Below are 23,812 nucleotides of genomic sequence, written 5' to 3' on the forward strand. Positions count from 1 at the left end.
GATGCTTTGGAGACATTTTCCCCCTTCCTGTGCTGTTTCCCAGAGCTGGAAGATCAAAAAGTACAGTAAGTTTGCAGAGGATGTTTGTTCAAATCCCCTCAAAGGGATCCACACACATAATATTGCCACAACATTATTGAATACTGGACCTGAAGCCTTTCTTTTTTTTGTCCATCTGTAAAAATCTGGTTGAAAACAGATTGCCTTTTTATCATCTTTTGATTCAGACACTTGCTCTGACAGACCATGGAAAGTTCCTATTTTTGCCTTTCGATGCCATCCTCGTTATGCATTGGGGACCAAGAGGAATCTTCAGAACAAATGTGTTGTGGAAGGAAGTGAATGACAGCACTGCTCAGAGATTGATATTTTCCAAGAGAAAAAAGGATTAAAAAAGGAAAACAAGACAAAAAATCTCCTATACAGGCAACAAAAAAGACAAGCTCAGAGTATTCTTAGGCAGAAACCATGAATGGAGGGGAAGCCCATTCAGAACCAAGAACCTCCTCTCCTCTCCTCTCCTCTCCTCTCCTCTCCTCTCCTCTCCTCTCCTCTCCTCTCCTCTCCTCTCCTCTCCTCTCCTCTCCTCTCCTCTCCTCTCCTCTCCTCTCCTCTCCTCTCCTCTCCTCTCCTCTCCTCTCCTCTCCTCTCCTCTCCTCTCCTCTCCTCTCCTCTCCTCTCCTCTCCTCTCCTCCCAATGTCTTTAAATGCCAAAATCATCTGCAAGCCAGAGTCTGCAGGAGAGTACACCTGTGTTGCCATAAACTTGTAAGTAAGTGCAGAGAATTTCCTGCTTTGCTCCTGTCATTTGTCAGCTGAAGAGCACACGGGAGGCTTGTTTCCCTTCCTCCCAGTCTTACGTGGGATTTGGTTGAGGTATGTACAAAATTTTCCAGGCTCTTTACATCAGAAGTCTTTGAGCAAATGCCCACTAACTCCTTTAATATAAAATGATTCCCCTTCCTATAGATATTTTGAATTTTCTGAGGTTTTTCCCTGCCTGTTCCCAGAGCTTCTGGAGATTGCCTGTCATCTGGGAGAGACTGGCATGGACTCATCTGCCAGGAGAGGTATTAAGCAACTCTAGAACTGCAGGGACTGTAATTTTTAAACAGGATTGTCTTCAAAAATCTCTGGAGGTTTTCAGTGGAACATTATTTTTCTTTCCATACTGGATGATTGCAATAGAAATATAAAGTTCCCACACATGCACAAATAAAATCATCAGCTTTGTACCTCCTCCTGAGCCTGCATGAAATGACACATTTTGTGGGAAGCACATGAAAGAAGATTTCAGCATTGATTCTTGATGTGAATTCAGTAGTTGAATGAAAAGAGCTGAGAGTTGACACCTTTGCTGAGCTGTCAAAAAAACCCCCAACAAAACACAACCCAACCACAAAAATTAAGCCTTCCCCCCTTCTGGTCTGTGTCTTCATATCATTGTTAAAAATCCATCTGAAACCCAGACTTTTTAATCAAAGAGCAAGATGAATAATAATAGTAAATCTAAACCTACTCCAAACCATCAAAAAATGAACACAGAAACCACCACCACCACGCCCATAATATTTACCCCAAAAGGGGAAAGTGGCAAAAGGGATTTAGTAACTACTGTTGATATGAGAGGCAACCTGCTCAAATACTATTTCAGCTGCATGCAGCTCTGAAAGAGAATAAAAGAGGGAATGAAAGAGAAAAAAAGAGGGAATAATCTACTAAATAGGAAGTTAAATAATACACATTAATCAAACCCTGTAATAGCTTCACACAGAGACATGCAGTCTGACAAGAAGGCCCTTTTAAGCAAGTAAAAACGTAGGAAAAAAAAATCAAAAGATCTGCTGCATGTTTTTTCCAGTTTATTTCTCCCCTCTTTTCTTCTCTGCACTAACAATTTTTAAGAGGCCAAAGATATTCCAAGTGAAATGTCACCATTCTTACAAGCTTGAATAAACTATTTATTAGCAGTAGACTAAGTACTCTGAAGAAATTTATTTGCCCTGGCAATAATATTTATAAATGTCCTCTGAAATATTATGACATTGTAGCAGCAGCAGTGTTGCAGTTTGCCTGTGAGGATTCAGTTCCAATCAGCACAAGTGCATTTAGAGGGGGAAATACTTCTGCAGTGGAGTGTGCACGCAGCCCTTGGGGGAAGATGAAAAGCCCGTGAGCACAATCTTTTCTTTGACACTGGCAATAAATAAATATAGAAGCAATAAATAAATAAATCATTCAGTTCCAGCAGCGCATTTACGGTGCCCATCAACTGAGTGCGTGCTGCTCGTCCCAGAGAGGTCTAAATGCAGTGGGTGGAACAGGGAGCTGAGATCCTCAGCCACAGCCCCTCGAGGCTCCCCGAGGGGAACACAGGTCCCCATTGAGCCAGGGACACACGGGCTGCTCTTTACGGGGCTTTTTCTGACCAAAGCACCACAACAGAAACCCAGCTATTAGGTATTCCAAACAGAACTGCTATTTTGAGAACAACAAACTTCATTAATGCCTTGGGGGGGAAGAGGGTGGAGAGGGTTGAGAAGTAAAACGCATGTGTGCACACAAAGGTGTAAAATTCAGACCATTTAAATGCTAATAAATACTGTGTTTGAGCACTCATTCCCCCAAGTGACAGAGAAGACAAAATCTATTTGGCTTTGCACTACAAAGCTGTTTTATAAAACAGCTCAAGTTAGTGATATTTGTTCTCCAACACAGGACAGACAAGAAAAAAAGGAGAGGAAAAAAAAGAAATAAAACAGATGATTTATTCTAAAACTGGATATTACTCCCTCAGGTGAGGATAGCAGTTTTGAGCACAGAGGGAAACATGAATCAAGGACTTCAGGGTTAGTTTTCTTGAGCATTTTCAGTTCAAGCCTTACTTGATTTGTTGGGTTTTTTTTAGTAAACAAGTCAACACACGCACAACAAAAGATCGTTTTCACCCCCAGTATCAGGTATATCACAGGGAAAAGTCAATAAAATCTGCAGATATCAGAAAACAGCTTCTTGTATGTCCATCTTTATTTCCACTAAGGAAACAGTTAGCAGAACTAGCAGTGGCACAAACACAAATGTCTCCTTGGGATTCAAACACAGAAGCTGTCATTTGTAAGACCAAGAGATGTCATGTAGAACACAACATCTACCTAAAACATTGTTAGACTGACACAATGGTACGAAAAGCCCCCAAATCCCAGCACTGTGGTGCTCTACCATAGGCTGTCACACTGATACAGTAGACTTCAGTGCATGGTTTTAAGTTTCCTAGATGTCCTTAATTTTTCACCTGGATTTGGTTTTTTTTCCTAACTGACCCCTAGCTCTTTGCACACCAAATTTGAACGTGCTCAAGGCAGAAAACCCTGCTGAGATGTGGTCAGGAGCAGGCCCTAACAATGTGCAAGGCACAGGGCGTGTCACGATTTTCATCTTGACAAGAACATCGAGCCTGAGCTCATCTAGGGAGTGGTTCTGGACAAGAACCTCCACAAACTTGGCCCGGGTTTCCTGTTTATAACCGAATAAGGTGTCTTTTTGCCTAGTTTGCAAAACAAGCACAGCACTACCCACTGCTGATCCTTAACTTCTGCTTCCCAGAAAGACTTGTCACAGTGCACAGCCATCTGTTCTTCTGAGGAATTTAGACACTTCATGGGAGTGTAAGGAGGTGGGTACAGAAGGATTTTTTTTTCTCCCCGAAAATAATGACCCAGGAGACAGACAGTCAGAATTGTGGGACTGCCTACAAAATTTCCTTGGGATTCTCCTTATGTGTCTCCTTGCCTTTCAGCACTTGTGCTGCAGCCCTGTGAGTGTTCAGGATTTTCTCTGTGTAGGTCCAGGCGACATAACCACGATTTAGACTACGGGACATCCCTGTCAGCTGAGGAAAGCCCCGGCTGCAGAGGAGGTGTGTGACAAGCCAGTAAACCATGCCACGGCACATTCCTGCAGCCCGGCTGTGTGCTGGGGGGAAATGGGGAGCAGACAGGACACGGGGGGAAGGTGCTTCCCAGCGTGGCTCCACACAGCAGCACACCCCCACCTGCAGTGCAGCACCACGGCCTTTCTCCTGAGGCTTGCTGTCAAAGACAGATTGTCAGTGGTCGTGATTCAGAGATCAGACCAAATCTGAAACTCAAATCAACTCCAGAAATGATCAAGACTCAGCCCAGGTGGGTGAACAAGAGGTGAGGATTCAAGAATCCAGCTCAGTATGCGTGGGACTTGAGAGGCCTCTGCTCAGGCCACACCTGGGACAGTCAACAAAGCAGCAAAGATCTATTTGCTCTGGAAAACAACAGGCTAAATAAATTTTGCTAAATCAGTTTCAACAGATCAGTAGGATTCCCTTCCCAGCTTTTTCTCCAAGAGATTATATTTTTCTTCCTTTCTTCTTACTCCTCCTTCCTGCCCCCATGGGTGTTAGTTACCTCGCTGCCTGATCTTTGTGTAGGGGCTGGGTGCAGCTCAGAGGTTCACGCGTGCCGTGACAATGACGAAACGAGAAAGAATCAGAAACGGAGGCTGACACATTAAAAGGTGCAGTACAAGATATATTTTGTTCCTTGCTGAATCCAGCTTGGTCCACTCTGCCTGCTTATTCTAGTTAAATGCACATGTCAACATATAAAAAGTTATTTCAGACTGCAGCATTTGGTTCCCCGAGCCAAGCCAAATGAACACAGGAATAGCAACAGTACACATGCCAAGGAAAATGAGCTTTTTTTTTTCCTCCTACTGTGACATTTTTGAAGGCAGCCAATTATACATTAAAAACACCATGAATGAGCAGTGTAATTTTGGAGCCATAACTTAAAGTGAAGTATTCCTTTAAGTATGAAATTAATATAATCATGACATTTTAACAGTTTTTCATGGTCCTGCATTCTTCTACAAGGACTCACTCTAAGTAAACCTATATGCTATATAAAAAGACCACAATAATCTTTTCCCACTAGTAAAATTGCTACTCTTATGAGTGTTACATATATAGGAGTTTTTACATACATAAACATAGTGTGGTCACTTGTGGGATCTATAGATTACATTGGGGGCATATTAAGGGAGTAATGCATGCGCCAAATTTGTTGGTGTGTTTTATAGTGTCTAGATTTTTCTATCCTGTGCTATTTTGTACATTTCCTGCCCTGACATAAATGACCTCATTAACAAGAAATTCTAATAAGTATACAGAGTTGCTATTTTTTTTTTATTTCAAGCCCCGAACTTTGCTGGCTACAGCTTATTTTTATTTTGTGACCTCCCTTTGTATGTATAGTCTTGGAGGAGGAGAAAGAGGAGGAAAAAAATAATAAAATGAACCAAAAATCTGCTCACACAAGGGAGTTTTCTGCTGAATGACATAACCTGTACTCCAGTCTGAGCTATGGTCAGCCTGCCCAACCAGCCAGTAAAATTAAGTAAATGCAGCGAAGATATTTTGGGGATTGAAATTTGCCTTCCAAATACAAGCAGTGAGTTTTTGCCTTCCAAGCCAAAGAAGGAAATCACACAGCAGCATATGGAGTACTCTATTCCCCACATATTAAAGCTGTGTTAGCTTTACAGCAGTTCCTGTCACCATTCAGTATCTTGCCCCCCAAGCAGATATGTTTTACCACAGGATCAGAAGTCTATTTTTGCAATCCCACCTCAGGGTAAAACTCATTGGGACTCCAGGATCTGACCCCCTTGCAGTGATCCCTGCAGTAACAGCCCCTCTAGCTGGGGCTAGAAATAAATTTGTTCTCAACATCAGATATACAGTTTTCTTTTGGAGTTTTTTCCCTCTGGATAGTGAGTTCAGAATGTGCTACAGTAGGAGAGCTGAGAGTACCTAGCAAAAGCTCCCGTCAGAAATAATAGCAATATTCAGTACTTCTAGAGCAACCTAAGTTCTTTTTAGACTCTAAAAAATGGAGGCTGGAATGCATAAAATGTAAAAAATAGCCAAAAAACCCCCAGTGTAGATGCAAAAACTACAAAACATCAATCAGAGCTCTATATGTTTACTGCACACCCAGTTAACACACACACAATACACCCAAAAAATGCTGCCTAAGGCACAACCATGCAGGGCTGCAGGACCAGACTCCAGTGACACCTGGTCTGAAGCAGATTCTGAGCTCAGGCTCCAAAGCCCTCTAAGAAAATCGAATCTGTTTGCAACTTCCACATCCAGCAAGAATGACTTCTTGTTTCACCTCCATCCTTTTCCTCAGTCAAGCTACCATTTCCCAAGCTCCTGCTCCTGCCCTGGCCTCACCTCCCAGCCATCTCCCCCCATGCTGCAGTGACGCTGCTACCCTGGGGCAGCTGCCCACTAATTTAATGATGAGGGTGAATGGAGAGGTCAGAGCTAAGGGGGGCACAGAAATGCATGTCCTGAGGGCACTACTGTGGCCTTGCCTACCCAGCCCTTCATTTCTGAAGATGGCTATCCCATTTATATGGTAATCATAAATTTGGCTTTATGGTGAGCATACTTTTTGGATATAGTCCTGCCCTTGGAAAAATGATTTCTAACTGGCTTGCCTGGACTAATTTCAGGTATGTGCAGTGGTGCTGGGAAAAGACTGCTGGGCTTCAGTTCCTGGGCACTCATCAAGGACCGTCCTCTTTCTACAGTACTACAGAAATTTGAAATCGAAGTGGAGAAAGCAGCTATTTCTCCTCTTTGACTGCAAATCCTGAGGCCAACTGAGCACTGCACAAAGGTGTAAATGCTGTCTGCATGGCACCCACTCAATCGTGGTACGAGTTCCAGGCTCAGCCTGTCACGGGCAACACTTGCTGCTGGTGGCTTCAGAAACTCTGCAGATACCTACGGTGACAAGTTGTGCAAAGCTGCCCAGCCCTTGGAAGGCAGTAACAAAACTGACATTAACAGGCAGCTCGGGGTAAGGCTGAGGAGGAAAGTTAAAGATGTTGATGTGTTTTGAGCTGCTGTGAAAGAACGTGGGCTTCTGCTGCCTCCTAGGGTATGTCCTGATGGCAGAGCTCGGGAGAGACCTGAACTCCTGCTAACCTTCCCCAGGGCAGGGCAGCTGGCAGTGGGCTTATGGGGACAGAGAGGCCAGGGTGCTCTAGTTCTGAGCATTGGCTTGGCCTTTCAGCTGCTTTTTCTGCCTCCCCTGGACCGTGTGTAGGGATATAAACCAGAGTCTGCAGCAGCTACTTAGGGTCAGTACAACTAGAGTGCCTTAAAAAGCCTAATGTTTTAAATACACACGGCATTTCATGTTCATCTTTCTTTTGGGAGTTTTGAGGCTTCAGTGTTTCTGCTTTTCATAGGTATCTCCACAGCAAGGGCTAGAAATAAGCAATTTTAAGAATTGCTGAGGAACACATCTGGTACAGGGAGCTGGGCTCACAAGCTGCAGGTTGAGCTGCAGGTTGAAATGCAGGTTGAGATCTGGGTGGGAGCCTGGGACAAGAGGATGAACTGCCGACCTTTGGGATGACAAAAACACAAAGGCAGGTGATGCCAGCCAGGTGACTGGACACTGAGACACAGCAGCAGCCGGGAATTGCCGACCTTTTGGACAACAAGGGAGATGAAGACGGGTGATGCCTGCGAGGTGGATGGACACAGAGATGGGGGCAGGAGCCGAAGACTCGGGAGGAAGAGCGAGACTGGCCACGGGGAGGCTGTGATGAGATAAAATCCCAGGGGTTCCTTTGCTGGGGTCCCTCCTTGGAGGCACCAGCTCGGCTGTTTGTGTGTCACTGCCCCAGGAATAAAATGGCTTTATGGAATGAGACATCTGGGACTCTGCCACCTCTGCCATGCAAACCTGGCGTGATGTGAGGGGGGTGTGTGGGGAGCCAGGCAGGGACCTGTCGGTCCCTGGAGCTGGGGAAGGGCCTTCGGTCCCAGAAAGTCCCTGACTTTGGGAGTGCCCCTGCCAGGGAGTCCTGGGAATGGTCCGACTGGAGAGTTTCCTTAATGTCCCATAATGGCACGATTCCAAATACAGAAGCCTTAAAAACACGCAGGGTAGCAGGAGACTTGTGATAGTATTGCTGATAGTCTTTGCAATCTCTACTCCTGAAGAGGAAAGGCAGCTGTGTGAGCCAGATCCTGAATCCAGATGGAGATCTGGTCAGACACTTAACCTGACGTGGCACCAACAGCCTGGCCCTGTACTAACCCACATTTCAAATGACACTGTTTTGGCCGTATTCCACACCTGTAACAGTTGCTTTACATGCTTTGCTGTATCCTTCACCTCTTGAAAAACAGCCCTTTTTAAGTCACTTACAGCCTCCTATTTTTGTTAGCATTTTTCAGAAGAGAAAATGTGACTGGATTTTCAGTATTTCTAGTTGTCAGGTTCTGAAAACACTGACGGCCAAGACACTGCCATGTTCCACATGTGTCATTCAACCATGGGATCCAGGTCTAGAAACAAATACAGATCTGCCAGTTTGGTCCTTAATGATGCCTCCTAAACCAGAGCAGGCAGGGGAGATTTTATCTCTATCTACAATTACCTGAAAGGAGGCTGCAGCCAGGTGAGGGGTCGGGCTTTGCTCCCAGGGAACAAGGAACAGGACAGGAGGAAACGGCCTCAAGCTGTGCCAGGGAAGGTTCAGGTTGGACATCAGGGAGAATTTCCTCATGCAAAGGGTGGTCAGGCATTGGAAGGGGCTGCCCAGGGAGGTGGTGGAGTCCCCATCCCTGGATGTGGCCCAGAAGGCTTGGACAGGGCACTCAGTGGCTAATGTGTATTTTACTCAAACACCCCAGAACACCCAAACTTCTCAACAGGAAAAATATGAATATAATTTATCTACATTATTTACTAGTAGGAAAAGTAATTATGCTGTAGAGGTATGTATTACTGACTTTTTTTCTGGTCCATAAAATTTAAAGCTATTCACTGAAAAGGACAAGCTGGCGGTAAATACAGGCAAAAAAAGAGTTTTTCAGTTTTTCTCTCCCTCACCTCATAAGCCTTTATATGAACTCCTTTATATGAATTTACTGTTGAGTGAAAGTTCTCTTCCCTGGATGCAGCCAATACATCAGGGAATGTTGTCATAGTACTGCAGTGTGTCTTGGCGGGTTTTTTCTCATTTTTGTTTTTCTTTTCTTATACAGAGTGCTGTCATCCTGTAACTTGCCTTGCACAGCACTATTCTTCACACTGCTTCTTGAATATAATCCATTGCAAACACCCAGAGACCAGTTATAGCAAATTAGGCTTGAATTAGTCCATCCCTCAGCTGCCATCAGTGGATGAACAGCTCCAGGATTAAACAGATGCTTGCTCTGACTCAGCACCACAGCTCTTGCATGAAACAGAAATCCAACTGGTAGTCTGGGAACTATTTGAATAATATAGATCTGGGGGTTTTTTCAGTGTACTTTCCGTGATCAAGAGGAATTAGAGGTCAATATTACATGACATTCAAATAACATTAAAATTGCCCTACAATTACTGATCTGAAAAATGTGGTAGGTGAAATACCTGCAGTAATTCTGAGGTAAGGAATACTAGAGGAAAATAAATTATTTTCCTAAAAGAAAATTTATCTGTGTTCTCTGTGAATTCTTCTTGTTGCTGGAATGTCTTTAATGCAATCATACAAATGACTTAGAAATGAACCTGTTCAACTGAAATGCTCAGAAAATCAAGAGTATTTCACCCCAATTCTCATTTTCAGAAAGTTGCTCTGAAGTGGAAAACTGGAAGCACTTTCCTTCGGTACATGATTTAAAACACATGAATGTGACACTTTCTCAAAAAATGTTCAATTGGAAACAAATTGTCATTTTCAGATGGAGAACCATTCCGAAGAAATATTCTCAACCTGTCTGTAGGAAGGGCACCACTTGCAGTGCACAGCCATAACCAACAAAGAACAACTACAAAATCTATTTTGGAAAAAAGCTTTCTAAATTAAATTGTTCAACGTCTGCAACAACTGGAGGTTGCACAAAGTGTTCAAATAACTTCTTTTTGCATCAGAAAATAGCAGTTTTTAAAACACTGCTCATAAGAAAAGACAGGCTTAATGAATTTACAATTTTTTTTTTTTAAAGAGGATTGTTAAAATACTCCCTTTTCACATTGCTAATTAAAGGCATTTTGTTTTGGGGCCCAGGATCATGTAGAACATTATGTTTCTTTAGAATAACCTACTAAAAACTACAAAAAGCAGAAGTGAAGTACTTAGAGCTGATCTGTTATCTGTTATTCTTTGGATGCTCAGGTCAAAGCTCTCCGTGGAAGGATCTGACATTTTAGAAAAAAAAAGGTCAAAATCTCCCAAATACTCGAAAAATATTTTTTTTTTCACCCAATAATAGTAAATAAATTACTTTATTGCATCATAAACAACAGAACCAGCAGAGCTGGTGATTCCTATCCATTTGTGGCTGGACTTTCTGGCACCTGAGAAGAGCCACACTCACACTGCAGTCAGTTCTGGGAGCAGGGGGATTTCCAGAGTGTCTGTTCTCTACCCAGGCACTGATTTTCTCTAAAACTTACAGGAAATCACCATCTCCAAGCTAATGACTTTCCTCAGTGCTGGTTAAAGCCAGTTGTGATGCTGGGAAGGTTTTGGTGGAGAACCAAAGGCATGGACAGGGCCCCTCATCCACAGCCTTTTTGGTCAGCGCTGCTATTTCCAGGACCTTTTCCCTTCAGGTTAAACAGCTGGCTGCATCAATATGGGTTAGATTCCCAATGTTCTGACAGTTGCTTTCCAAGGGCTGTGGTATTTCCCAGCAGCCCTAAGTCACTCTGGTGTTTCTCCCTCCTTCAGTGCTCACAGTTAATCTGTGTGCTCTTCTCCAGGAGCACTCGTGCTTCTTCTGCAAGTGACTCTCCTTCTTTCTTACTAAAGGGAAGCTTTGAACCCAGCTGATTCCAGCTGCTCTGCCACATCTGGCTGTCAAGCCCCTGCCTGCCCCCTGCCCTGCATGCTCCAAGGTGTCCTGGGTGGTGTTAGATGGGGGGTTTTGCTCCCACCAGTGCAGTTTCAGCCAAGAGAGCAGAGGAGCAACAAGACTGCACCAAGTGCCTAATTAGAGCAATCCTTGAGACTGCTCTAAATGAGATCAAACTGCTGGGGCTGGATCCCAGTCAGTGCAAGCCCTGGGGAGCAGACACTGCCATCTGCATGCTCATTTACTGGGCTTTGGAATTATTTAGTGTTTGATTTATGGTGGTGAATTGCATCCTGGCAAACGTTCACTGTGCGAAACTCTCTGTTCCCTCACCCATTAAAAATCAGGGCCTGATCCATGTGAAAGCTTCCTGATGAGTTCACTACGTTTTGGATCAGGCCTCTGGGACCCAATGGCAGATAATATTCCATTCCTGTCCAATTTTCTTGCTCAAATTTAGAAGCTCAAGTGTTTTCCATCAATGTTTTTATGTTTACTTTTGGGAGAATCCTCACAGTGGGTCAGGTTACTGTGATATAGAAAGGATGACCCACTCTAACATATAAATTTTCCAAAGGATCTCAGCCTGAGGCAGGCATCTGCCTCAGAGAATTTCAGCCCAGATGGCTGGAGTTTGGCAAAGCTGTAAGGAACTGAAAATAGAGCTCTGTAATGGAAAGTGGTGAAGAACCTTAATAATAGGAGGGTGCTACCAAGTACCACATATGATAAAGCTCCACAACAAAAAACGTAAGGGAAGCATTGAGGGAGGATTCTTTCCATTATGCCTCAGAATATATGATCTCTCTCTTCTACTTGAAAGGGTATCAGAATTAGCTCTTATTTTTGCCTGATCCTTTAGAAATTACCATCAAAACCAGGCAGCTCAAACCCAGCCCTTCCCTCTCAACTGTATTAAACAAGGTTTATCTGAGAAGCATAAACCCATCCCAGACAGTCAGAAAAAGTCAGGGCTGCAATAGTTCCTCTCTGCACTGAGGAGTCAGTAGTAGGGTAGAAAAGCTGTGTGACTGAGATTGAAGCAATTAAATTTTCACTACTTGGTTTGCAGATTAAAAGTCCACTTTGATGTTTCAGTACAAAAACACAATTTCAGTTCTACAATACCCAGCATATCACAAAGATTCCCTTAGTTGTAACAGGTGAAAAACATGATTTCACTCAGATCGGTTCTGAAATGTTTGAATCCCTATTTCTGCTTTCTCTCCTCTCTGTCAATTCACTCCTGACGAGCAGGATGTGAACACAGGAGCTGGAATCTTGTTAAAGCCATTTAAGAAACTTGCTGCCATTTACACCTGTGTAAATCCTGAGTAACTTCACTGGTATAAATGGAAGCACAATTTGGCTTGAGGCATCAGGGCTTTCATTTTTGGTTAGTTTTGTTTTGTTTTAATTCAGCAACAGATTAAAAATAAAACGAATGACATCATGCTCATGGCACAGAGTCAATGGATTTATGCTGGACTGCTCCAGAGTAAATGAGATAAGGCTTTGACTTCAGAAAACCCACACAACACCCATTTGCAAACAGCCTGCTGAAAAGCTTTCTGCTGTGGAATGACTCTGTCTTTAAGGAACTGGGGGCAAACAACCCACAAACACCTTGGTGCCAAAACATGGTTTGGTTAACAAAGGGGTTTATTTCAGACATATTCTTGAAACCTCAAAAGTGCAGCATGCTCATATTGCAACTGACTCATTGTGCACCAATTTTTGGCTTTTTTTTAAATTTTTTGTTCCTTTTTTTTTAATGTATTTCAGTTATGCCCATCACCCCACTCACAAATTAAGGGTTTGGAATGGAAATTCTTACCAGCCCTTCAAGCTGGTGGTGCTTGCAGGCACTGTCATGATAAATAATTTACTATTTAATGACTCCTGATGTAATCACAGCAGGAATCAGATTCACAAACATCCTTCTCTCCATTGTTACCACTCTTCTCTGAGACCATCTTTTTAGCTCCCAACTCAAAAATAAGTGTTTAAATTGGTAAAGAGAGAGTTTACCACCACAACCCAACCTCTACATTTGTTTATGTTGGATGACATTTTTGTCCTGGCTCTCATTACTCAGATGGATAAAACTCAGAAGGGTTCTGCTTTACTGCCCTGTTTTCTCTTAGTGTTCCTGCATTTTTTAAATGCTACCAAATGGTTGCTTTTGGCTCTCAGCATTATCACATGTTGTCTATAAGTATGGAAATAGTTATGGTAATATGGACGTAAATCATAACTGTAAATACCACATAAAAAAGACTGCCATGTAATTATAAAAATACCTAATAGATTTCTTTTTCAAAGACAACACAGCTGTCCTTTCTAACCTTTCATTTGCAGATTCTTTTCTCTCCTGTTTTTATTTATAGGTTGCCATGCAGTTGGACATAGCACACCATGATTTTTCTTTCTAATTTTGAAAAGAAAAGGAAAAGAAAGAATACTCATTTCATCATAAAGAAGCATTAGTTTACAATTTTGAAAAGAAACTAACGCCAGCTCTAGAACATCATCTTGGAACCAATCTCCCTCTTAATACATTTCAAAAGGATCTGTCAATGGCTACATACCACAAAATAAAATTAAACCCTGCCATGGAACCAAAGGAGGGGTCGGCCAAATGGCACACATCACGTGTTGGGAAAGAAGCCCCATTCTTTCTCTAAACATCCCAGTGGATTTTTTTGTGAAAAGAACCACACTAGGTTATTACACTGGCCACAACAAAATAAGAATTTTATGCCCTACTCAAGGTAAAATAGGCTGAAAAGTGTTCCAGGCAAACTCACACTATGCAATGTGCCATGTCAGTGAGAGGAGTGAAGCCTTGCACAGCATCGATGTTGCCAAAAAGGGGTTTGGATTTTTTTGCCTGAGAGCTGCCACCACGCATTTTACCTGTTTCTAGTCAGCTTTGCAATGCTTAAAGGCAAAAAAGAGTATATTTTTTTCTGTGTTCTGCTGGAGTCTCATGGTGCTTCATCATCCAAAGACTGGATGAGGTTCTTACCTCTTCCCTGTTACTTCAAACTCCCAGAAGGAGCCTGTTTGGTCACAGAAGAGAGGCTGCAGGCAGTGCTCTCATGCCACATGAATGGAAGGTTGTTATCTTTGCATCTTTGAAACATTTTTGCCTCAAAGCTTCTACCTCTCACCAAGCAACCCCTTCAGAGACCTGCACCTCTCTCTGCCTTTCTGTACAGCAAAAGCGATGTTTCAAGCGAAATAACAGCAAAGCTCTCCAGGGAATGGAGTTCATCTTAGCCATCAGAAAAGTGTGCTTCTCTCTCCCTTGCTTTGCAAGAAGAGCAATTATGGTTTTATGCAGAACAACACACAGCTCTCAATGGGTTTGTCACACTCTGATTCCCCTCTGGAGAGACAGCTAAAACAAATGAACTGCAAAATGCTGCTGGGAAAGGTCAGTCTGGACCAGAGGTGTGCTCATGGCTTATTGATGCAGCTTATTTAAGCAGATAAAATGCTCAAAGCCACACTGCATTTTTATCAGTCTGCACTAACTGGCCTTTGTCCAAAAATGTGTCGTTTTATCAGATGTGTCACTCTTTTGGGAGGCTGCCATCACTAGACTGGGTGACTGAATGTTAAAATAATTTCTCCAGGGGAAAGAGGTTGATCCCAAAGGTTTTCTAGTTCCAACGGGGAGATCGTTTTTCACCACCAGCTGGAGCCTGATGTCAGACATGCCCTTGCTGCATTTATTCTCCTCAGAGATTGAAACTCAGTTTGTCCTTCCTGATTCCAATATTGCTTCACATTTGGGCACATAGCAGCTACTACAGAGTGAATTGTTAGGGCATGAGAGCCCATGAGACATGGGAAAATAATTTAGGGGAAGCAGTTTGACAGCAGGATGCAGTAGTTTCTATTGTCCCATTAAAACAGAGATAGCTGGGAAGCTTAGCTTTGTATTTATTATGTAAACATGTATTTTAGCCTGATGTGCCAAAAAGATGCAAACACAAAAAGAACCCCAAACAAACCAAAAACCCCAAACTTATGCCACCAAAACCCCGAGCAAACCAACACAACAAATATTTGCCCTTTTTCTGCACCTGATCTATTTTCTTAGCAGGGATATGAGACTGAAGCCCTGTACACCTGAAGGAATGATAATTTGTACTAAAAGATGAAATACCCTCGGTTCTCTCCGCATCTGGCATTTTATTTTACACTTGCAGTTTGGTCTGAGAACAAAAACGAAACTGCAATGATTGACTCATCTTACGAAAACATCTTGACGCATTTTTGTTCTTTTCTACGTGTTTTCTCCACAACAATAAGTGGAGAGAGAGAGAGCAATCACCAGTTCCCATGCAAAATTTAAAGCACCAAGTTTAATTCTTCAAACAAAAGGGCAGCTTGGTCTCGCTCACCAATGCTTTGAGCTTGCACTGACTTTATTTAGATCACGCCTAAATTAAAGGCAGAACACAAGCAGGTATCTGCAATAGAGATCAGTCACTGCAGCATTTCCTGCATCTCCTGTAACATTCCTCTTCTTATACCAAGATGCCTCTGCAGCACTCTAAGTCAGGCTTTGAAATAAAACTGATCAAATCCACAGCACATTGTGCTAAAGCTGGACCAAGGCCAGACACACTAAAAACTTTCTCACCTCTCTTCTTCATAAATATGGAGCAGCCAGGAGACCATGAACTGCTGCTTCCAGAGGTATTTACAATACCAGCAGTATTTCCCACTCAAAGCACTCCAGCTATTATCACAGATACTTTTATTGCTAGATTTTCAATCTGTATTGGGGATTTCTCTTTATCTGCACATTCAAGAAATCTGAATGAAGTCTTGGTATGAATTTACAGAGTACACAGAGCAATTTATCTCTTTTGAAGCGAGTAAGGCAATCTGAATGAAAGCCATTTTCACTTTGAACAGCTGTGTCTGCACAAGGGACCAATCCACTTTAAAAGTTAGCCCAGATAATGTCTTTATCTGAGGCTGATTCTTTGACACGGTGCAAGAAAGCTAAAAATCAAAGAAAATTGGTCCTTTGACAGTGCAGTGTCACATATTTCCTATGTTGCCCTAGCAATGATGATTAAAAATTAGGCAAGAGATTGTATTAGTTTAATGTCAATTTCTGCTTTTTGGCAAGATGCACAGTTCTTAAGAATTATGAGAAGTTTCCTTCCTCTTTCCTTCTTGCCTCACTTCCCCAGAAAAAAATGAAAAGAGAATTTGCATGACAAATTTGAGTGAGACAAGGATACAAACAGGCAATGGATACACCAAATTCAAATGGACTTTTGTCTCAGCCACATCACACCTCCCACCAAAGCCACTGTACTGCTCCTGCCCACACAAAGTGCCCCGTGGAGGGACACCAGCTTTTAGAGGTGGGTAAGAGAGCTGACTGCTAGAGAAATAGAGTCTGAGTTTTGAGCAAACTTGTATTTTTGTTATTACTTGAGTGGAAAAAGCTCTGGAGAATGTTGGAAGAGGTCTAAGACAATAGAGCCTCACTGAACTGTGGCCTTTGGGCACACCTCTAAGTAACTCTAATTAATAACAAATATTCCTGGAGAGAAGACAGTGAGGGAGGGGCAGAAAATGTGCAAAGGTAACTGCACAGGGGGAAAAATGCAGTAAACATTAAAGAATTTCAGGATTTGTAACTGGGATGTCAACTGCTCGTCACAAAGATTTCTGACACTAAGATTTCTGTTTAATTCACTAATTCCTGTGTGACAAACACCAGCCAGTTCACAGCACTTGTATACAAGGTGTGTGATTTGACTTCAACATGAAAGCAGCTCCTTTTATAATCTAGAACCAAAACTGCATAGCAGGTAAACGGTTAATGCTGAGCAACATGCACATGATACTTCATCAACTCCCTCACCAAAATTAGGATATTATTCTTTATTATGGAGCCCTGTAATTCTAAAGTAAATCATGCCAAGATACTATCTTGCAGGTCTCTAGATCAGATATCATTGCTCAGAAAAAAAAAAGCAAGCTTTCATGCACTTACCTTATCCTCCAGCCGGATCAGTCTGGCTCCTATACTGTAGTATCCTTTGTCTACCCCTTTTTCTAAAGAAAGAGAATAAAAATGGGACATTCATTAGGTGGAGAATAAATTCAAACTAAGAATTATATCTGTGGTATTTAAAGCAAAAAAGAAAAGAAGCTGGTAATAGTAGGGTACCATAAAATGCATGAACGTAACGAGAAAGAATGAAACAGAAGTGAAAGAGCGTGGCTGGAGAGAAGGGAATTACTTTGTCAGACTGACAAGATTCAGTTAGTCTGAAGGGCAACCTGGACCTTGGTAGAGGCAATCTGTGGACATGAAGGACTATAGGTGGAGTCTGGAGTAACCTGTTTAATTATCTGAGTGAACTGTATGTAGTTAGATGGAATGGGCAGGGTACCTGGGCACACCTCCAGTTCTGAGTATCACTGGCCTGAGCAAGGTAAACTTGCTATACATAAAGGAATCAGAACAGTTTTCCACTGAGGTTGCAGGTCTAGGAGGCAGCACTGTCCAGGGGTTCAAGGGCTGGAGTGGCAGAGATTGATCCATCTGTCTATAAATCCATCCATCCATCCATCCATCCATCCATCCATCCATCCATCCATCCATCCATCGCCTCCCTGCAAAGGAGTGACACTGGGAAAAGCTCTTGCATCCTCATTTTCCCTCCCACTCTTTATGAGACCTGGTTAGTAAAGCCCACATTCCAAAGTTACACATTCCACTGCAAAGGGTGGGATTGGGAGCTAGGAGTGAAAATGGGGTCTGTGGAAAATGGGGTCTTATCCTTTCTGTTCCTGGGATCTATTGCTAAGGAATGCCATAGTTTGAGGGTGTTATTGCACAGGCAATGAAGCACAAAGCCACATATATTCTGAGTTGGGAAAAAGCATCCACAAGTTAAAAACCACGGCCTGATACTGAAATATCTTAGAAGCTGATGTCGATGGAAGTTGGACAATTTTTCTACTAAACTATATTTCCAATACCGGGATGGAGTAATTACTCCTGGATTTTTTCACACATCGCTCCATTTTTATGAGTGATTAAGGTTTGGTTTTTAAAGCTGTCTAAGTCAATTTTACTTAGGGCATGAGCAAGGCTTGATGGAAGTTAGGCTGAGATATGAATTTACACTGCATCAGAGCTCACAGTGAGTGCCTGTGTGTGTGCTCCTCCTGCAGGGAACTCGCCTTCCTGGATTTCTCAGGGAGTGGTACTTGCTTTACCATATACATTTGCTAATGGGATATGTTTAGGGATCTATTTGCAGCAAAGTTCACCTCAAGATAACTTGTGTTGCATGCACCAAACCCGAGAGGAAGATAAGCAAAAGCAATACTGGCAAGCAAACTTTGGGCTTTCCTTCTCCTCCACACATCACCCAGAACATTTGAAAGGTCCTGTACCCTTGGCCCCTCTTTGCAGGCTTAGAAAAGAGAAGTGTTTCCCCAGAGCACCTGCAGGAGCAAATAAAATCAGGAAAGAAAATGTGGGACAGAGAATAAATGACACAGCTTGGCTCATACATGTGTGCTATTCATCATTCACAACCTCAGAAACTTGTTAAAATATAAGTGGTTGAGGCTCAAGTTTATCTCTGTATTCATCTCTGCCTAAAATGAGATAACTGGCCCTGCTGTCTACTTTCTAGTTAGGAAATCTGTATATCTTTCCAAGTATATATCAGAAAAAATCATGACTTTAAGGATTTCTAATTTGGGATGTGGTTTGAACAGCAGTGGGCAGGTAGTGTTTTTGTTTAGGTCTAACACCAAAAAGTCCCCCAAACCTGAAGAAATACTTCAGAAAGCTTTTTGTTTTTCTAAATAATAAAAGAATAATTTCCTAACCAGCTCTAATTCCATCCTTCAGATAATCACCAAGACATCCCCAACCTTACTAATAATGTTTCCTATTTTAGTTATTCCTGAAAGTTGTGTGGATGAGAAAACAAGAAAATAGGAAGCAGATAAGCAGCAAGAAGTGGTATTGTGGTAAGTGGCACTGCTAGAAGATGTGGAAAATCAGGAGTGGGAGGAATGATGCACATGGAGGGAGCTGTGTCTCATGCAGCCCTTTGCTGGCATGCAGACTGTGCTAGTCACAAAATGCTGTGATCTTCCCCAATTTCTTATCAGCCTCCATTGGGAAGAGCATCCAGCCCTATTTTACAAGTTTTCCTTCTAATAAAGACCATCTTTAAAAGCAAACGTGGTGTGTGCACAACACACCGAACACTGGGGTAAGTGGGGTGGGCACAAGTTCAGATAAAGTCACTTGAGTACATTTGATTTCTACTGCATGTTTGTTATCTCTCTCAAGTCTCTTCTAGGTAGATGATTTTAGACTTCCTACATGATTAGATTATTTGTTCTTACAGAGTTGAAAAGATTGTGTGGCCAACTATAAATCTGAAACGTCTAAATTCCTCCAGTCTTCGCTTTGCAATCCAAAATAACTTTCCTTTAGTATTGAGTTTTTGCTCTTTGTGTTGGGCTGCAATAAAACAGAGACCAGCTAAGCAATCCTGCAACACTTCTGGGAGAGGCACAGAGGGAAAGGGCACATGGCATGATCATGATGAAAGGAAACACAATTACTTAGAACTGGATGAAAATACATACGGAAAAAATTTAACTCAGAAATAAAAAAAATATTGGAAAGATCTTGTGTCACATGGTTGGTATGATACAAACCCATTATTTATATACTTAGATTTGAATCAGAGAAAACACTAGTAAATAAACAACAGGCATTCTAATCCAGGAGACTGAATAGTTGTTAATATAGATAAATAATATTAATATGTATTTATTAATACAGACATTTATTCCCTGAGTATACATACTATTCTACTTTCAAAACAACACAATCCTGCATTCATTTCCTAATATTTTCACAAAGCTGACCCATCTGTTTTCCTAGTGAAGAACAGGAGATGCCTCTTGTAAAAAAAAAAAAAAGAAAAAAAAAAAAAACAACCAACAAAAAACCCCAAAACCTTTCTTAGGTTTGCTTTACACCAGTTCAACAGATGATAGCTCTTGGAAGCACGTGATATAAATAACATATACTGACGTAAGAAGGAGGAAGAAAGCAAATCAAAGGAGGAATGGCACAATAATCTTATTTTTTCACACAGTTAATGTGCTCCATCTCATCAGAACATACCAAACTTTAAAGAAAATCAATTTTTTTCCTTTGCTTAGGAAAAAGTACTTATGAGGAGCTTTAGGACAGTGAATGAATTGCAGAGAGATGGTCTGAAAATGGAAAAAGCAAGAAACGACCCTTCTTTATAGCGCAGGAGTCCCTCCTTGATTTTCACACAGCTAGAGGGGAACTAATTCAAAAATATTCAAATTTATCTGAAAACCATCAGTTTCTTTTACACAGAAAATGAGGAATTTGACCATTGTGACACCAAGAATATTCCAGATTGCTGAAGACATCTCAAAACCTTTGTAAATGGTATCTCAGAAAGCAGACCAGCCCAGGAGACACTGCTGCCTTCTTTTGGCTAACTTGGTGCAAATGCAGCCTTCTGGACCTGTGTTTGCTTCAGCTCTGCCAAAGCTCCACATAGGGATAAGTGTGATGAGCTTATGGCAAGATCTGGATTCTTAGGTTTGTAAACTGTGTGCTGCTGAAAAAGAAGGTCAGGATTGCCCCTTTAAACCCATAAAATGGCAAATAACAAATTGCCTCAGTCATGGTGACTTTTGGTTGGAGTCTCTTTTCTTGTCTGTCAGAGCCTTGTCAGATTGGTAGAAGAAATTAAAAAAAGATAAGGTATAGTCCTGGATCAGGCACTTGTGGTTTCCTTTGGACAGCCTAAAAAGTAAACTGCCAAAATATTTTCATCTCCAGGAGGGGTGGGATAAATCAGTTCCTGCAGAAATATGTGTATCTCTCATTTCAAATATTAATTGACTTAAAAAAGATAAAAGTTAAGCTGATCATATTTATTATGCTTTAAATGATACAGTGACCCAAATTCTTCTTAACAGACGGGAAGGGAAAAGTATCAGAAAGCGTAGGTGGGACTTAATGAAAAAAAAAGCAAACAATGGAACTGTCAAAATTTTGTAAGAAAGCCCTCTTCTTCAGGCATTCCCACCCGTGTCATGCAGAACCAAGAGGTTCAGATAAACTGCTGATAAACATCAGCTTTTTGCATACTTTTCTGAACCCAACACTGGATCTTTTGTTTTACCTTGGTATTGTTCTTCACCTTTGCCCCTGAAAAGCTACAGTAAGTCTCAAAAATTGCATTCAAAAGCAGTTAACTCCATTGTGCACAGTGAAGGTCAAGTATGACACTCTCTTTATTTGTGTTGTTGCATGTGTCTACTTCGTTGATTCCATAGATTTAATTAATATGCTCTTTGCCTCTACATCAACACTCTCCATTATTAAGGCATGTGTTTATTATGCCAGGAATCTGTTTCATCTGACAAAATGGTGTCCCCTGGAACACTGGGACAGGCTTCCAATGAAACCCAGACAAAGTCTTCTGAGTATACTCCTAAAGGTGGAGTTATTCCCATGTATAAAAGTGGGGTCCAGGTCCTTGGAAAATTGATTCATTATCTTAGTGTTTTTAAATCCACTCCTGCTTTTAGGAGTTTGAAAGAAATGTAGGAGATGCCAAGACCAAAACAAGCAAAAAGGGAGAATTCCTCACAATATGCACACGTGAGGGTGAAATTATGAGAATTCTTTGCACAGAATATGGCAGATGTTGTAAGTTTAAAGGGGCAATTAGGCAAGTTGGTTGAGGACAAACCATTTTGGACACTACATATACTGAAACCTTGTCAGGAAGCCTCTGATGTGCAACAGGCAGAAATTTGATGGGAAGGTTGGAGGCTTTTTTACACATTTCCCAAAGCACCTTGCTCTTGGCTCCGTCAGAGTCAGGACTGCTCTGACCCAGCATGGCTTTTATTCTCTTCTCGTATCCTTATCTTGTTTTAACACAGCTTTTAGTGCTTTTTATCTCGCAGAAACTAACTTGAAAAATAACAATAACTGCTTCCAGTGAATTCACATTCTGGGTCTTATATGACATCATTCACTTTTGAAAGGTAATAGTACTATAGACAGGCTGCAATTACTTTATATAATATTATCAAAGTCCACAACAGGGTTTCAATAACAGCCTGATCCAAACCCACTGAGGTCACTGGAAAGATTCCCGTTCATTTCAACGGGCTTGGAATCAGACCTTAAGATTCTTTGAATGGGAGTATAATAAAACAAGGAAAAAAATAAAAGGAGCTGGAAAGGAAAATTCTTTTCATGTTTTTTCTCCTTGGCAGTTTAATTTTCTTTGCATTGTCATTTCTTTTTTGCTTATCATCAGTACAGAAATAACACAGTCTGGGGAAAACACCCATATTGTTAAAAATGAGGGTTTTAGCAATGCCTGGAAAAGTATTATATTGAAAATCCATGTTCAGTGTAGAATAAGCCATGCATTCTGAGGGAAACTCAGGGATAACTCTTTTTCTAGAGGAGAAGGATGGTGCAAAAATCTGTTTTCACCCCAAACAAACAAATATTGCTCATCACTGTTCACTGCTTGGAAAATCCTGGGAGTAAAGGCAGGTTGGATAACACCAGGAGTAATTGCAAACTAGGTTTAGTTCTGCAGACCATTTCTCTGGAACCACTTACCATAGTTTTGGATTTCTGGAGGGCTTAGATAAAATGACTACTAGATCAAGTAACTTCTGGTTTTGGTCTTGCAAACCCCTAACTGAGCTCACCAGCTTCTGCATCCCTAACCACCATTCTACCTTTTCGAGTCAGTTCCTTGGTACTTTAGATTCTTTCCAACACTTGTTCAAAGCCACAGGCCCACCTAAGACCCTCCCAGTGGTTTCTATGACCCTTTTGACTCAAGATTTGGTGAGACCAAACTTCCTGAACATCTTCAGCTTCTCTTACCTCTCAGAACATTATTTCACAATGAGTTTCTAATTATTCATCTCCTCTGAAACCAGAAACTGTTTGATAAAACGTGCTTCTAAGACTGGTCTTCTTGAGCACAAATTCCAGTTCGGTAATGCTATACTTGAAATAAAATAATACATTTTTGGAGGTAAGGGATGTTTTTCCATAAATTTAGCTTGCACATTGTGGAATGAATCCCCATGTATAAATATTTATAGAAGTATTCAAGCTGACAGATTCTTTTCCTGTGGTCCAAAACCAGCTACAGGGAAAAAGGATTGTCCTACTGAGCCTTCTGAAGCAATCAGATGTTGAAAATGTGTTTTGAATGATATTCCTTGTCCTGATAATATTAACCACTGACAACTTGCCATTTTTTAGAGGCTCTGAAATTACTTTGCCACCCTCAGTCGTGCTCCAAGTCACTTGGGGATATGAGTCTTGAGTTCAGAAAGGAAGAAACCTTTCTAAGCGGAATCAACATATATTGTAATCCCAGACCAAAAGATTTAGAAAGAATATTTTCGTGGAAGAATTTCCCTCAGGATATTTCCATCTCATCATGTACTAATATACATCTCAACATTTATTCTTAATTTCCATTTATTCCACTACCACCTGAATGAAAGGTATTTATCTTTGCACAGGCATTCCAGGACTTTTTAACAGAATTACATTCATGTATAATTGGCTGGATTATAAATCCACACTACAGTAGCCAAGGGTATTTTCCCAAAGTTATGAAGATAATAATTTTGCATAAAATGCAGTCACTATACCTGGGAGGAAAAGACCTGGCTTTCCCAAGGATTGGTCCAACCTGAGAAGCAAACAGAGAATTACCAGCAGAGCAATTACCAAGCAACTTAAACTCTGTTGCTAAGCACGGGAGC

At 41.5% G+C, this 23,812-nt stretch overlaps 1 protein-coding gene across 2 annotated transcripts in view; it reads right to left on the bottom strand.

Annotated features, from left to right (window-relative positions):
• The window catches only part of LOC125325234 (potassium voltage-gated channel subfamily KQT member 1-like), a 200,974-nt gene that overhangs the window by 172,531 nt on the left and 4,631 nt on the right, over positions 1-23,812 (bottom strand). For both annotated transcript variants that reach the window (XM_048302108.1, XM_048302109.1), the window contains exons 3-4: positions 23,699-23,739; positions 16,950-17,011 (exon numbers count right to left, since the gene is read on the bottom strand). In XM_048302108.1, the coding sequence (XP_048158065.1) occupies positions 16,950-17,011; positions 23,699-23,739 (103 nt within the window). The remainder of the gene's footprint in view (positions 1-16,949; positions 17,012-23,698; positions 23,740-23,812) is intronic.

The sequence above is a fragment of the Corvus hawaiiensis genome, chromosome 4 (genome assembly GCF_020740725.1).
Source record: "Corvus hawaiiensis isolate bCorHaw1 chromosome 4, bCorHaw1.pri.cur, whole genome shotgun sequence".
Classification (NCBI taxonomy): Eukaryota; Metazoa; Chordata; class Aves; order Passeriformes; family Corvidae; genus Corvus; species Corvus hawaiiensis.